General features: G+C 33.5%; 1 protein-coding gene across 2 annotated transcripts in view; it reads left to right on the top strand.

The window, feature by feature from the left end:
* The window catches only part of KIZ (kizuna centrosomal protein), a 207257-nt gene extending 194159 nt beyond the window's left edge, over positions 1-13098 (top strand). For both annotated transcript variants that reach the window (XM_051975851.1, XM_051975850.1), the window contains 2 exons: positions 11716-11759; positions 12933-13098. In XM_051975851.1, the coding sequence (XP_051831811.1) occupies positions 11716-11759; positions 12933-13036 (148 nt within the window). In that variant the 3' untranslated portion in view covers positions 13037-13098. The remainder of the gene's footprint in view (positions 1-11715; positions 11760-12932) is intronic.
* Positions 13099-15826: the final 2728 nt, after the last annotated feature.

Below are 15826 nucleotides of genomic sequence, written 5' to 3'. Positions count from 1 at the left end.
GCGGAATGAGGGGCAGAGGACCAGTCCTATTGGCTAAACACTGCACTCTGTTGAAAACCAAGAGAAAGAGATTGGGTGCTGCTTTGCATAGCAATGACTTTCTTAATAAGCTTTACAGATTAATACACACAAGCTATAAAAGATGCAAAGAGATACTCTTAGCACATTTATACATGCTCATTTCATTATTATGGAAGTGGAGATGGGAAGAATTGAGTTCTTTCATAGTCAGTTTTTCAGTGCAATGTCTTCAGTGCATGAGACTTAATAGAATCCGATGTTTATTGTATTATAAATCATGGGGAAGTAGGCAGATCTGCAACAGTTTATTATTAAAGATTCTTTCAATGTAAATCTTTTTCTACTATTGTATTTTCTACAGCAAAATCATTTTGTGGTTGAGTGGGGATGAAAGGCATAATGTACGAAGGAGTGAGTCTTAATAGGAAGCTGCTCTCTGAGTAAAGACCACTTGTTCCCTTTTGTTCAGAGGTGCATGCCAGAGCTTCCTCTTCTCTAACAAACATTGTCTTGTTTTACCTTCACCAGAAAACTATTTTTACTCTCCTGGATTCATTTACTGAACTGAGAATATATTTTAACAGTCTGACATATAACTTAAGTTTAATGGTTGGATAGTGATAACATTTTTTCCAAAAGAAAAGAATGTGCTAATGTAATATAATTGCCTGGGGAAAAGGTATCATAAGTCACGACTGAATCTCCCTGGAAGAACAAGCTAGATGCTATGTGTGTGGCATTTTATAGCCTTGTAGCAACAGAAACAGCCAGTGGAGGTCACTAGCATTCTAGCTAATGTTGCACTGTATTTCAATGATTTATTTCTTTTTGTTTGATTGACTTTGTCATTTTTCTGGATTACATGAATATGACTGAGGACTAATAAATCAGCATACCTGATTTGAAAGGTATCTTGTGACTCTATAAAATATATGTGTATACATAATATGCTAATTTTTTATTTGACTTAACAAATCAGTATTATCTATAAATTCTACCATACAAACTGCTTTTTATGTGAAACCATAAATTTTATCTTTTGAAAGGTAAGTAATATATGAAATCATGCTTATCTTCTTAATTAAGTAAAATTATTTTAAAGAATTAATAATAGGTTGATACCTTTAAAAAGAGGAAGTGTATCTTAGTGTAAAGGACCTGGTTAGCCATCAGGGGGCACTCAGACTTTATAAAATTAAAACTGCTTCATGCTTTTGGTTACTTAAGACTAAAAAATATTTTCTAAAATTTGTTGATTTGGGGGATGGTGTCCTTTTATAATTCTAAATTCAAATGTTATTTATTTCTTTTAAACATTTTCTAGGAATGACTAAAGAGTCAGAGAATAGGCAAAATGAATAAAATAAGTGTCTTCTATGTGTCAAACATTATGTTGCAGTTATTTTAAGATTCGTAAAACTATTTTGGATCTTTCTTTTGCTTATGGCAAGACATGTTATCCCACATTAAGAATCATTCTAAGTCCTATCTAGTATAAGTCTTGTTTTGATGTATGATAACACAGGCACAAGAGCTTACCTCCTTTCTCCCCATATCCTATGCACAGGCTTACAGGATGTTAGGACATCGTCTGTCTTTATCCACTTTCTTAACCTTTTCTTATCCATCTAAATTCCTGAACATACTCTCTTTTGATTTTAGTGATTGGCAGTATGGAGTGAATTCAGGAAAGCTACATTTGACAGTAAGAGAAGATTGATGAAATTTAGTGGAGGAAGTAATTAAGGAATCACTGCTATAGACAGGGTGTGGAAATAGTTGTGGAAAAGAATTCTGTCAGAGTTAGAGCTAATAAACATTTATTTAGCAACTCGTATGTTTTAGACATTTTATTAAGTGCTAGGGATACAAAGAAAGGCATAGAACTATTCTTGCCTGTAAGCAACTTACAGTCTAATGGGAGAGACAATACATTAAAAGAAATTGAAAAGTCCAGAGTGGAGGGTTGGGGGGATAGAAATTATCTGTCTTATAGAAGCTGTGGAGAGGGGGATGAACCAAGGAGGTATGAATTTCTGAGTTGATTTCATCTTGCAGAATGATTTCTGAACATGATGAAGTCCAGGAAAATAGCTAGGTGGGACATGGGAATGATGGGGAGAATTCAAAGTGCCTTTTTAAATGGAGAAAGATAAATAAGGAGATCCCAAATGGCCATCTCCTACCTCTGTAACTAGAGGTGGGGTTTGCTGAGGACTTATGAGTTTTCCAGTTGATTTCATCTTGTAGAATGATGATTTTTCTGGAGAAGATGGAATCTAGGAAAATAGCTGGATGGAAAATAATTCTAATGAAAGAAATGCTAGATTCTTCAGTGACCCACTGAAAGATATAGATATATCTATATCTTAGATATGTAGATAGAAAGAGAGAGAGAGAGAGAGAGAGAGAGAGACAGAGAGAGAGACAGAGAGAGGGAGGGAGGGACGAAGGAAGGAAGGAAGGAAGGAAGGAAGGAAGGAAGGAAGGAAGGAAGGAAGGAAGGAAGGAAGGAAGGAAGGAAGGAAGGAAGGAAGGAAGGAAGGAAAAGACAAGACCTTAGAAGTTATCTTGTTCAATGACTTAATTTTATAGATGAGGCAACTGAAATATAGAGTGCTTCAGCAGCTTACCAGAAACCACACAGGATAAATCCTGCTATTTAAAAATAGCAGAGCCTGGATTTAAACTCTAGATGTGAGACTCCATCATACCATGTTGCACATTTTAAATTTCAACGTCCCTTATCAAATGTAACTTTCCCAACTTGAAGAAGAAAATTCACATTTCTGATCCTTATCACTACAGTGAACTTCATTTCCCACCATGATGTCTATCATCTTTGAAGTTGCCATCCCATAAGGTGAATTTCTTCTCAGCAAGAATCCTATTCCTTTGACTCTACTAACTAACTCAATTATTTGATTTTTAATCTAATGAGATGAAGGGCAAAAGTTCAATTCTGGAATGATCAACTTTGAACAAAAAAAAAATTCTTCTGTTCAGTCAACATTTAGCAAATATTTATTGACTCATACTGAAGGTTTATAGGATACTGGGACTGGGGGAGGGTATTACTGATCAAGGTCAGGATCACTTGAGTTCCCTGAACCCATTTGATGAAATTATAGAAAGAATACAGCAGGTAATGGCAACAATGAGATGTTAAAAGTTTTTTTCCCATTGAGACTTAGGTGGCTGCATTTATATCATATCAAAGGTGAGCCTCTTAAAATTTAAAAAAAATTTTTTTAACCTTGTAAAGGGTACTTGAGTAGCTCACCCCTTGATGGACTTTTTACAGATTGCAGTGGTCATGTAAAGAAGTGTTTCCATTTCACTGTTCTTTGTGGAAGTATTAAAAAGTTGCTTCATTTTGAAGAAATGAAATAACTGAAGAACTAGAAGAAAGGCCTCTGAAAGGCAAGCTAGTCAGTCCTATATATTCTCCCTCTAATCATGAAGAAAGTCTTTTTTGTAGGAAGAGCCTAATTTTTAAGAGGGGATCATTTTTGAGCTTTTCCTTTGTGCATCTTCCAAAGTATAGAGTGGAGAAGAAGATTATTTTCTTACCATATAGATGGAGCTGAAGAAAAGAGACCCAAAAAAATCTAGGTTTGGAGTAATGAGTTATGAAGAGGAGTAGATTCAGGACAGGGACATGTCCAGAAGGTAGATAGTCTATACCCAAAAAGAGCAGCATAAAGACACTACAAGAAAAGAAAAACATTGGGACCCTTCAATGTTGGAGGTTGAGTTGCCTTGGCTAAATGTGAACTTTCTCAACTAGTATTCTCTGGATATAATCACTCTTCCTACTGACACTGTGTGTATCTAAAAGAAAATACACTGAAAGGTTTGTAGGCAAAATGTTTGCTACTATTCTTTATACTACGCCATTTCAGTTAATGCCTTTACTTCAATTTAATTACAATAGTTGAATGACTGTCAGCCAAAAATATTAGTAGGGGCTTCTGAAACATAGTTTTAGAAGTGTAGATTCACAGAGAGCCCTGAACTTGGGGTATTTGCCATCCTGTTGAGTGTAGGCTGAAAGGCTAGCCCCAGAATGGATGCTATATATACACAAAGGACTGTGCTAGCTTCTGTGAGATAAATAATGATGTACAAGGTCTCTGAGCGTATGAAATTTTCAACTAATATTTGCCATACTTTCTTATTTATGAAACATATGCATATGTATATAATGCGCACACACACACACACACACACATACATACACACACCCTAAATCCAAGAGCTAAGAAAAGAAATTGGAAAAAGGAGATACTATAACACCTTTTCCTATTCTTTTGGCTTCACAGTATTTCATTCATTATAGACGCAATTGACATCATTTTTATTTCGTTCTACAGAACAATATTATTAAGAATAATAATTAAAAAGTCCCTTCTTATAATGTATATAAGATTTACAGAGCTGGAAGAGACCTCAGAAAATCAAAGGGTCCATTCTTTCTTCCTTGCTCCCCCTCCCTGATGTTAATAGGTAGATGTGGTATAATTATCCTCATTTCAAGGTGAGATAACCAGAGAGATCACATACTTTGCCTATTAGTAGGTAGAAATATTATATCATGATGAACCTAGCATAAAATAAAAGTAGTAGCCTTATTTTATGGGCAAATCAGCCAACCTCTCTAAGTTTCAGTTTCATCACATATAAAATGGAATAATAAAGCTTTCATTATCTATACACAAAGGATTGTTGTGGAGAAAGCATTTTGCAAGCCTTAAAATGGTATAGCATCCAGAACTACTGCTAAAACTACAACAAGTAGTAATGGTTTTAGGTATTCATAAAATACCACTTCCTTGGTAACCATTTTTGCCTAAGATGTAATACTAGCCTAATTTGTTTCTTTTGCATTGTTATTAAATTATATAATTATTAAATTGGAATAGGGACTAGAACTGGAATTGCCATCTTCCACATATTTTCTTCTTTTCATTACACCAAAATTCTATTACAAGTTTTTTTGATGTCTCATATTATCTGTGAAACTATATTGACTAATCCAGTAATGATCAGAAATCAAGTTCCTTATGGTATGTTTTTTAAAGTGAATATTAATGTATCAGCATGTAGCATTTAATAGAATGGATTCTATTCCATAAAAATTAAATTACATTTTTCCATCAATTTTTATTCCATACAAGGTATGCAATAGGAGTAATGGGATTCTTTTTTTTTTTTTAGCAAAAATATTAGAATTCATTCAAATGATTTTTCCTTTAAAGAGATTAGGAAGCCACAGCTCAAAATACCAATACATTGCATTTAGGTATGGACAGTTTAGTATAACCTATTCCCATATCTTTCTTATTTTGTGGCAGCAGCAATTTTTTATACATAAACAAGTTCAGTGACTAAAATTGTTGGCCATATCCCTGAATACATATTTAGTATCTTGACATTGATTATTGTTTTCAATGTATCATAAGTTCTCAGTAAGAACTTACTAACTTAGTTATTTGTATTGGTCATACTCTGTCCAATATTTTTCCTCCCCTTCACCTCCAGTTTCTTGGAGAGTTTCAATTATGCCCCACTGTATGAATTTATTCACTGCCAGGTCTTTTATTCATGGCTTCTGCCACTACTCCATTGAAATCCCAAGGTACAGGAAACCTCATTTTGAAAGCAATAAATAAAATTATAACTTGTCTTTCCTTGATATTTTTTTCAAATTTTTGATGACACAAACTAAGTGTTTTTATTATATGTGGACCAAGTAATGAAAATATTAACCCCATCTAACAAATGAAGAAACTGAAAATTAGGTCTCTCACTTACTTCTTAAAGTACCCTTTTTGCTACCACTTTTTAAAATGTAATATTTTCCTATTTTGTCTTTCTGATCATATTTATAACAGCTCCTTTGAGATTCCCCACTAAATTGTGCATCATGAGAATTATTCTCTTAGGAATTTGATCTTATTTTCTTACTTTTCTCCTATATACCAAGATACTTTATGAAAAGTGATCTGTTTAGTTTGGATTTAGAGTAACTCAAATTCGATATTCCATCATCAGTTATATAAAACTCAGAAAGCTTATATAAAACAAAAGCAATGGGTCCAAATACCCCCATTCATAGATTTTTACTTCTCACTTATCAGTATCACCACATCACTGACTTTTGAAGAAAAAAGGCAAAGTAATTTTTGACCTTTACTGATATTCTCTTCATATATCTACTCTCTTGTGAAATTTATCATTTTTTCCTTCATGATAGCCCAAATTTTCTCTTTCCTTTCTAAATCTTATAGCCTTAGTTCTGTTCACTTTTCACAGTGCCTGACATATAGTAAGTGCTTAAATAATTATTGGAGAGTTCCAGGTATACCTCATCTTCCTCCATCCAGTCCTTAATATCACAACTAAGATTTTAGGCCACCTTAGGCCCAAGAGTGGCTGCAGCATATTTTTAATCAGCTCCAACATCCCAACTCTCTGCTTTATTTTTAAAAATGATTATTAGGGGGTGAAGTGGGGATTAAGTGACTTGCCCAGGGTCACATAGCTAGGAAGTGTTAAGTGTCTCAGATCAGATTTGAACTCAGGTTCTCCTGACTCCAAGAATGGTGCTCCCAACTAACTCTCTGCTTATAACCCTTTACCAGATTACCAAAACTATCACATATCTCTTGTTTTTACATCTATGGTTTTACTCATTCTTTTATTTTCAGAATCTTTTTTTTATTGATTTATCTCCTTATATGTTGGGCTTATATTGAGGTAGTTTTTCTCTTGATACTTTGGTATTTTCCACCACTTTGGTGTTTCCACCATTTTCTTGTATTCCACTATCAATCACTGATATTGTGAGTATCATATCAACTTGAACTATTCATTTTTAGTTAGAATCATAACAGACTTTGCATTTATCTAGTCTTTCATTGGCCAGGAGAAAAATCTTTTGTTCAGTCGCCAAAGCAGCATAAATAGTAAGGCAATATATTTTATCATGACCATATCAAACATGAAATATTAAATATTATGTTAATAATTTACCTTTAGATTTGAGTTTTGTTGTTGTGTTATATTTTGTTATTGCCCAAAATGGTTAATTTTGAAGAGATTTGTACTTTCATTCTAGAAATGTAAGTAATCTTGAACCTGTTATCTCAGTGTCAAATAGTTACCTGTGAAACTTGCTCAGGGAAGAAACATGGATTGCTATTGTATAATTATGTTTCAACAATGCTTTCCAAGATAGATACATTGCTTTCAAGCTTCATAAAAGATTAGGCAGTCTGACTCTAGGCATATTTTATAGTGCAGTCACCACATTCCTTGACCTAAAAACCTTCTTTCTTTCATTCTACATGCTTTTACAAATTTTTTTTCTTTTTTTTTTTTTTTTAATTTTCTATAGTGGTTGAATAAGTTGCAATTTCCATCACTCAAAGAAAAAGCTTTCTGGTGCTATATTGCTTCCCCATTCCCTCAATAAAGCAGTCCTCAAACTTTTCTGCAGTAAGTGAAACCTTTCACTTGAAGCAAAACTTCAGTTGATTGCTGAAGTAAAATCTTGTTAAATGATTTTTATATGCTTTCTAACAGTTTCTAGCAGTATTAACAAAATAACATAAGAGGAAAAAGGGAGGGAGGAAGACCAACAAGCAGGCAGAGAAAAAGAGGGGGTGGAAGTAGGTACCAAGACCTGTGGAACATCAGAACTCCTTTGGACCTGCTTGCCACAATTATCAGCTGCATTCTGAGGGCACTGCAAAAAGAAGGTGGGTTCTCTAAGAATCATAGTTGTTTTTCTCCTGAGCCAACCTCTTACTTAGAACTAGTGGGAAAGAAGGACAAGGATACCGAGCTAAACATAGCAGGTCATGCAGAGTGTATATGGAATTGAAGTGGAGAGAGAACACTCTTGTTCCCTTTAGGGCCCACTACAGATAAGAGGCTGACAGAGCTAAAAATACAGATAAGAATAGCTTGCTAAAGGGACCCAGTGTTGTAGTTTCTCTCTCTCTCTCTCTCTCTCTCTCTCTCTCTCTATGTATATGTATATATATATATGTATATATACATATATATATACACACACACACATATATACATATATACATATATATATTAAATATATTTAATTATATACCTTAAATGTGCATTTTAACAAAGTTGAAGAGTTGGGATATGTAAGCTGATGATTTTTATTTTTCCTAATTGACAAATGGGAAAGAATATTTTAAATTAGAAGTGTCCTGGAAAATCCTACAATCATTGTCACTATAAACATGGGATGGTTCCTGGTGTAGGAAGTAAATAAAGAGAAAGAAATGTAGAAAAATACATAGAGAAGGAAGTGAAGGAAGACTGGGGGATATCATATTAAGTAGATGGCAGAAAACAAGAACTTATGGAATAGGCTCAGGAATGTAATAGGACAACATAGGGAAAATGAGAGTTGCTGCAGAGGTTTCTGACAGTATGTCCAAACTTATTTTCCATTTTTTGTCCCTGAGTTTGAGAGGTTACCAAAACTCCAGGAAGAGGTCACTTTTTCTCTGGCACCTCCTTCTTATCTTTAAATTCCTAGGATTGCATAGGCAAAATTTCAAGGTCTGCGAAACTTAGAAAGAAGCATTCCAGCATTGCTGTCTGTCTTGATATATGTACCAAACACATCATGCCCTGGTCGTCACTTTATGCAATATCATCCTATTAGCCTCCAGATTAATTTCAAAATATTTTGCTAAAAAATCTTTTTGATCCTAGCATGAATTTTAAATCTGCTTTCCCTGATATGGGAAACAAGGTAAAGAAATAGAAAGATCTAGAAACAGCACTAGAATGTCAGGTTTTATGTGCTTATTTCTATCACTGTGATCTGTGTGACCAGGAGTAAAACCTAGCTTACCCAAGCATTCTACTCAACCCTACCAGGCAGTGAAATGAGAAAGTACTTTATAAACTGCAATATGCCATGTGAATGTGAATTGGTATTAGAATGTTTGCACAATCACTGGAATGTCATCTAATTCTAGGAATATAAATTGTAATTGGGGATATCAGTGCTCATTAGGTTGGATAATATTAGTATTTTAATATTTGTGTTCATTCTAGCTCAGCCCTGGAATTCTTACATACATTTATGTGACTTATTTGACAGTTTAAGAAATTTTTTTTTAATTTTGCTGGCCAAGATAGCTCTAAGTAGAAACTATAGTGTGCTGCCACTGCAGTTATTTATTAAATGTTCTGAAATAGAATCATGAAAAACAAAATATCCATTTATTCAACAAATGTTAGTGAAGACTGACAATGAAAAGGCACTGATGAGTTTTATTTTATCTGATTGACAAATGGAAAGATAAATTGAGTTACAACTAGCCATACCCTGGCAATGGATAGGTCTAATTCTTATAAAAATGAGGTTAGCCACTGTCCATTTTATGATCTATTGAATGATCTTTAGGAGGAAACCACCCTCCTCATCAAATGCATCATAGGGTCATAGATTTCCCACTTCATTTCACAGATGAGAATTCACAGAGAAAGACTGACCTAAGACCACAGAGATAGGAAGTGTCAGAAACAGAATTTGAACTCAGGTCCTCCGATTGAGAACCAGGCCTCTTTGCTGGCCCACTACAGAATCATTTAGCCTAATGGTTATTTTTTGTTTACTTTGGTTTTTGTTTTTAGCTTTATGGTATTTTACAGTATTTACAGCATTCATACTAATCCCTCCACCTGGATTTACTCCATTTTTATCTTTAGAAATTTCATGTCCTTCCAAAGACCAGATAAAAGGCTTCTCCATGAGTCTTCACTCAGTCACCCAAGCAAAACTCTTCTCTCCCTCCTCTGAACTTCTCTAGCAATTGTTATTTGTTCTGCTAACATTGCATTTATAACATCCTTCCTTACATTTTGTCTGTTGTTAAGCACAATTTTCTGTAACTAATTAGATGGGAAGCCTCTGAAGGGCAGCTTCTATCTCTCTCAATCCCCAAGAACCTGGACTAAGTCTCCTTGCAGAGTAGGCATTCAATAAATGTTTATTGAATGAATTATTGAGTAATACCAGGCCTTTACTATAATCTGCCCTTGTTATATTGAGTCGCCATGCTCTCATTTTAAAAGTTATTTCTGTCCTGCCACTTGTGGTACTTATTGTATGACTGGCATCGTTTATATTGTCAGCTGTCAGCACTACCCCAGATGTTCACTATGTTCATGTTTCTCTTGGAGTAGCAGCCATGGGTCACATGCCTTCCAAGTGAGTTTCCCTTAGGGCTGAATTAAAAGACTCATTACTTGATCACGGAAAATGAAAATGTAGGCAATGGCCTAAAGTGAGTTCTGACAAACAGTGGCATGAGAAGTGAGCCTAATGGATCTCCCAAAATAATTTAATTGACACTTATCTAAGCAAAGGGAAAAAGATAGTTCATAGTTAATTCTTTGCCAGAAATATTTAAGTTGCTTTGTAACTTACTTTGCTGTGCAACATCTTTGCACAGATAAATCCAAGATTCTATGAAGTGAGCATCTTCTTTTATTGATTTCAGTCTGATTACAAAGCAGTAGAATATATTTTAAGGAAACAGTTAAAAAAAAACCTAACAGTAAATAAATTATTTGGCAAAAACCTAAGTAGAGTAACCAAAAGGTCAAAGAACACATATTTTAACTCTTCATTTGCAACTTCCCCAGTATTTATGATTAGTCTTACAGAAATAAACAGTTCTTTATAAAATAGAGATTTATTTATCAAAAGTAGAAAACTTCCTAATAATGATAATAAACAAATCTAGAATTTTCTTTGTAAATATTCTGTGCCTTAGTAAATTCATTTACACAAGTAAAATTATGAAGTATATTCTCTAAAGGATTTTATATTGAATTACAGACATAAACCATTTTGATAAGTAGGAACTTCTACTAAAGTAATATCAATTTTCTCCATTAGTTTTCAATCAGGCTTTTTAAAAATTAAACTAAACTTATGGGTTTATCTTGAAAATCTTTTGTTAAATTCAGTCCTATGTTGAATATGATGAGCATTTCCAACTTGTATATTCTCTTCTTTTTTATTTCAGTAACTGGAATGATTATATCATATATTTCATGCTTCATCTTCACAACCAAATTGATATGAAGTTTTGTATTTTTCTACTTATCACAGGATTGTAAATGTGACAATTAATTCTCCCACATCACTGCCCTTGTGTTCTTATTTCATAGCAGCCACACAATACACATTCAGCACACAAATGATCAAAATGATTACAACTTGTTTGACAGATTCTAAAGGATCTATGATACTCTAGATTCAAAAGAATCTGCAATACTCTAGATCTGAGAAAAGTCATTTTACACAAGCATGAAAATCCATCAAGTAGATGAAAGACTCTGAAGACAGGTTTTTACTTTGGAAACATGCAGTATACTTTGGGAGCCTATTACAAAGGTATCAGACCCATCAGATGACTTATTAACTAAAGAGGAAATGTGTAAGTTTTCTTTTTCTTCTTGCAACAAGATCTACAGGTTTAAAATGTATGTGCTGATCAATGAATAGTACTGATTTGGTTTCTCATGGAGAAAAGCCTTCGATACTAACCTAACTTCTCTTTTATGAACATATTAATCTCTACATTTTTGAATGTCATTTATTCAATACTTATAATAATGCTTTGTTTATAGGGATGAAAGTAAAAGGAAAATGACAACCAATTTAAAGTCAAAAGGTAAGCAAAAAAATATGTGTGTGTGTGTGTGTGTGTGTGTGTGTGTATACATACTGTATGTAAGTTAAATATTAACCAGATTTCTAGTTAGAGATGAAGTGTATTATGACTTTGTTTAAGAAAAATAAATCTTTTGTAATTTAACCATGGTTTCAGAAATTCTGGGTGACAAAAGTTTATATGGTTTATGTATGTCTACTTCTCTCAGTGTTTTCCAATCTAAACTGTACTGTATACTATTAAAATTAGGTAAATTTTCAGTTAATAATTTCAGATACAATCTCTTAAGGCTCAGAGGTTGAGAACCAAATAAATAGGAAAAGAAAGAGCAAGAAGTAAAATATAGTAGAAAGATTTGTTTTTCTTTTTTTAATTTTTGAAAGTTGAGAAAGAAGTAACAAAAGTTTTGCAGACTGGTAAAAATCTGCCATAGACCAGTAAGTTGGACTTGGCTTTAGAAGATGTGTGATCTAATGCCATTTAAATAAGCAAATGTGGCATGGAATTAATTTAGTAAGAATTAGGAAATAGTTTAGAAATAGCTAAACAAAGATTAGAATAAATGTTCCCCTGAGAGAATTTACCTGCTTTCTATTACCTTAACGTGATTAGTACTAATAAATTCACCAAAAAGCAGGAAAAATGGAAGAAATAAGCAGTGAGGTGTGAATATTCTGTATTGGAGAGTTTAAAGGGTGTTTTCATTTTCACACAACTCAAAAGGTCTATGATCTTTAACTCATACCAAAGAGAATTTACAAAGCCATTTTAGTTTAAATTCATTTCAACAAATATTTATTATTAAATATCTGCTTTGGGCCAGGCACTTTGCAAGATGTTAGAGACGCAATAACAAAGTGAAAAGCAATCTTAGCTTCAAATGGCTCATATTCTAAAGGAAAAAAATAATACAGATAGGTATATAAAAATATAGGATCTCCCATTTCCATTACTGTAAAAATAACAATAACAATAAACAAACCACAAAACAAAACAAACTAATTTTTTTTGCCCTTTTGAATTTCACCAGTGTAAAATGCAGTGAGATTTCTGGGAATATGTGTTTAAGAGTGGAAGTATTGTTGTTTGTGCCGCTGTGCTATATTTGATAATCACCTATTCTATAGACCAAGATAAAGTGTTGTTGAGTAGTTATCTGTTTTTCTGTCTTAGCTTTTTGGGGAGAATCTGATGATAGCAACTCTGAAATTGAAGCTGCTTTACGTCCTAGAAACCACAATACTTCTATTGATGATTTTGATGACTTCTATGACTAACAAACATCACCTGCTTGGAACTGAAAAGATTTTAAATAAAAATATCAAGTTTCAAATTGGAATGTGCTTTGTGTGTGGCTGAAACTCTGTTTTACATGTTTGGTATTCAAAAGCAATATATCCTTTTAAATTCTCTCTTCAGGTGTGAAAACATGAAATTATATAGGTTTTGAAATAATCACCATCTTAGGATCCATGAAATAAATATAGGTTCATTTCTTAAGTTCTCTAAACTAAATTGAATTTCTATTTGGAAAATGTGTTTGTACTTAGAAGGAGTGAAGTGGGAGAGAGAAAGGGAAAGTATATTAGAAGATTAGAATATCCTATTATGCATTTTCCCAAACTTAGCTCTGTATTATCTTCTTAGATGACTTAAAGGTGGTCTTGTATAGAATCTGACGGATTTACTCTGTGACCTTTCCAAGTTTCTTCTAGCTCTATGCTTTGTTTTAAAATTTCATTAAGTCAATTAATAATTAATTACAAATACTTATCAAGATCCTACCCTGTGCTAAACACTAGGAATATAAAAAATAGGCAAAAACTAGTCCCTGCCCTCAAGAAGTATACGATCTAGTGAGAGAGATAGTGCTCAAATAAATATATATAAAGCAAGCTATATTCAGTATAAATATTAATGGAGGGAAAGCACTAAAATTAAAAGGGTTTGGAATGGTCTTCCTTTAAAAGATGAGATTTTAGTTGAGACTTAAAGGTAGCCAGAGAAGTCATTGGGCAAAATGAAAGAGGGAAGAGTGTTTGAGACACAGAGGACAACCAGTGAAAATGTCCAGTGCCAAGAGAAGAAATTTCTTGTTTATTTGTGGAGGAAACAATCAAGTTCTGATAATAAGTGGTTATGAAAGGACACTTTTAAGTTATCAAACTGTGCATACCCTTTGATCCAGCAGTGTTTCTACTGGGCTCATACTCCAAAGAGATACTAAAGAAGGGAAAGCGACCTGTATGTGCCAAAATGTTTGTGGCAGCCCTGTTTGTAGTGGCTAGAAACTGGAAAATGAATGGATGCCCATCAATTGGAGAATGGTTGAGTAAATTGTGGTATATTAACGTTATGGAATATTATTGTTCTGTAAGAAATGATGAGCAGGATGAATACAGAGAGGATTGGCGAGACTTACATGAACTGATGCTAATTGAAATGAGCAGAACCAGGAGATCATTATATACCTCAACAGCGATACTGTATGAGGATGTATTCTGATAGAAGTGGATCTCTTCGATAAAGAGATCTAATTCAGTTTCAATTTATCAAGGATGGACAGAAGCAGCTATACCCAAAGAAAGAACACTGGGAAATGAATATAAACTGCTTGCATTTTTGTTTTTCTTCCCGGATTATTTATACCTTCTGAATCCAATTCTCCCAACAAGTGCAACAACAGAACTGTTTGGTTCTGCACACATATATTGTATCTAGGATATACTATAACCTATTTAACATGTATAGGACTGTTTGCCATCTGGGGGAGGGGGTGGAGGGAGGGAGGGGAAAAATCAGAACAGAAGTGAGTGCAAGGGATAATGTTGTAAAAATTATTCTGGCATGGGTTCTGTCAATAAAAAGTTATTAAAAAGAAAAAGAAAAAGAAAGGAGACTTTTTAATACCTCTGTCATTGTAAAACTTATTTTTTATAGAACTCCTTCACTAACAATGGTATGATCATTTGTAATTATCCAATGATTGGGAACACTGAAGTCTCTTAATCCTTCACTGCTTTGGATTATACATTCAAAACAAAGTAATAACTCTTCAGGATATAGTAGCCAGCCTCAATAGAAAGAGATGAGTAAATTGAGGCTCAGAAAAGTTGTGACTTGCCCAAAGTCATTATTAATTTTCCTGGTGCTTGCAAAGGCTTGATCCATTCCAAAGACAATAAAGAAATAAGAAAACTAGGGATTTCTTCTTCATAGAGGAAGCAGAAGAAATAGGAGTGAGGAAGGGACAGTGTTAGCCATCTCTGCTATTCTAGATACCCCAGCTTTTTTCATAAGCATGGTTAGAGGATTGAGGATGGGACAAACCATTTTGAGCCTACTCTGCCATAGGCCAACAAAGACAGAGATACCATCATCTTTTGAGACAAATTCACAAAATTAAAAATATGCATTATGGTTTTATAAATAATATTCAAATTTAAATACAGAAAACATTTTCACTCATGGAGAGAAGCTATATAATACTATACATTAAAATATAATATTGAATAATGTGCAGATATGTTGTAATTATCACTCTTGTAAACATCACTCTTGATTTGGCATTTTATAATTTTAAAAAGTACATTCTCATGCAATGTCTCATTTGATTTTCACAACAGCCTCTCAAACAGAAAGACAGCTTTGCTATTGTTTTTCCTATTTATAAATATGGGGATTTGTTCATGCTCAAAGAGTTCAAGTGACATATCCAGTGTCACAAAGATAATAATCTTTAAATTTGAGATAGTTAAAAAACCAATTGAGAATTAGAGAAATGGTAGAGAGAACTGCTCCAATCTTAGGTTTGGTTTTAACATTGGTATCAGGAAGATTGGAGACCCTGAAAATAACAGAGACTTTGCAGATTTCTAAGGATACCTATTTGTTGATGACTTGATTCATTTGGAAAACCTCAACAAAGCAACAAGGAAACTAATTGAGAAAATATCTTTAATAGCAACATACCAACTCAACCCACAGAAATAATCAACATTTACAAATCCCAATCAAAATAATTATAAAAACATATGTAGAAGAAAGGGAATGTGAGAACCATAATT

Source organism: Antechinus flavipes, chromosome 2 (genome assembly GCF_016432865.1).
Source record: "Antechinus flavipes isolate AdamAnt ecotype Samford, QLD, Australia chromosome 2, AdamAnt_v2, whole genome shotgun sequence".
Lineage (NCBI taxonomy): Eukaryota > Metazoa > Chordata > Mammalia > Dasyuromorphia > Dasyuridae > Antechinus > Antechinus flavipes.
This window is presented reverse-complemented; position numbering and strand designations above follow the sequence as displayed.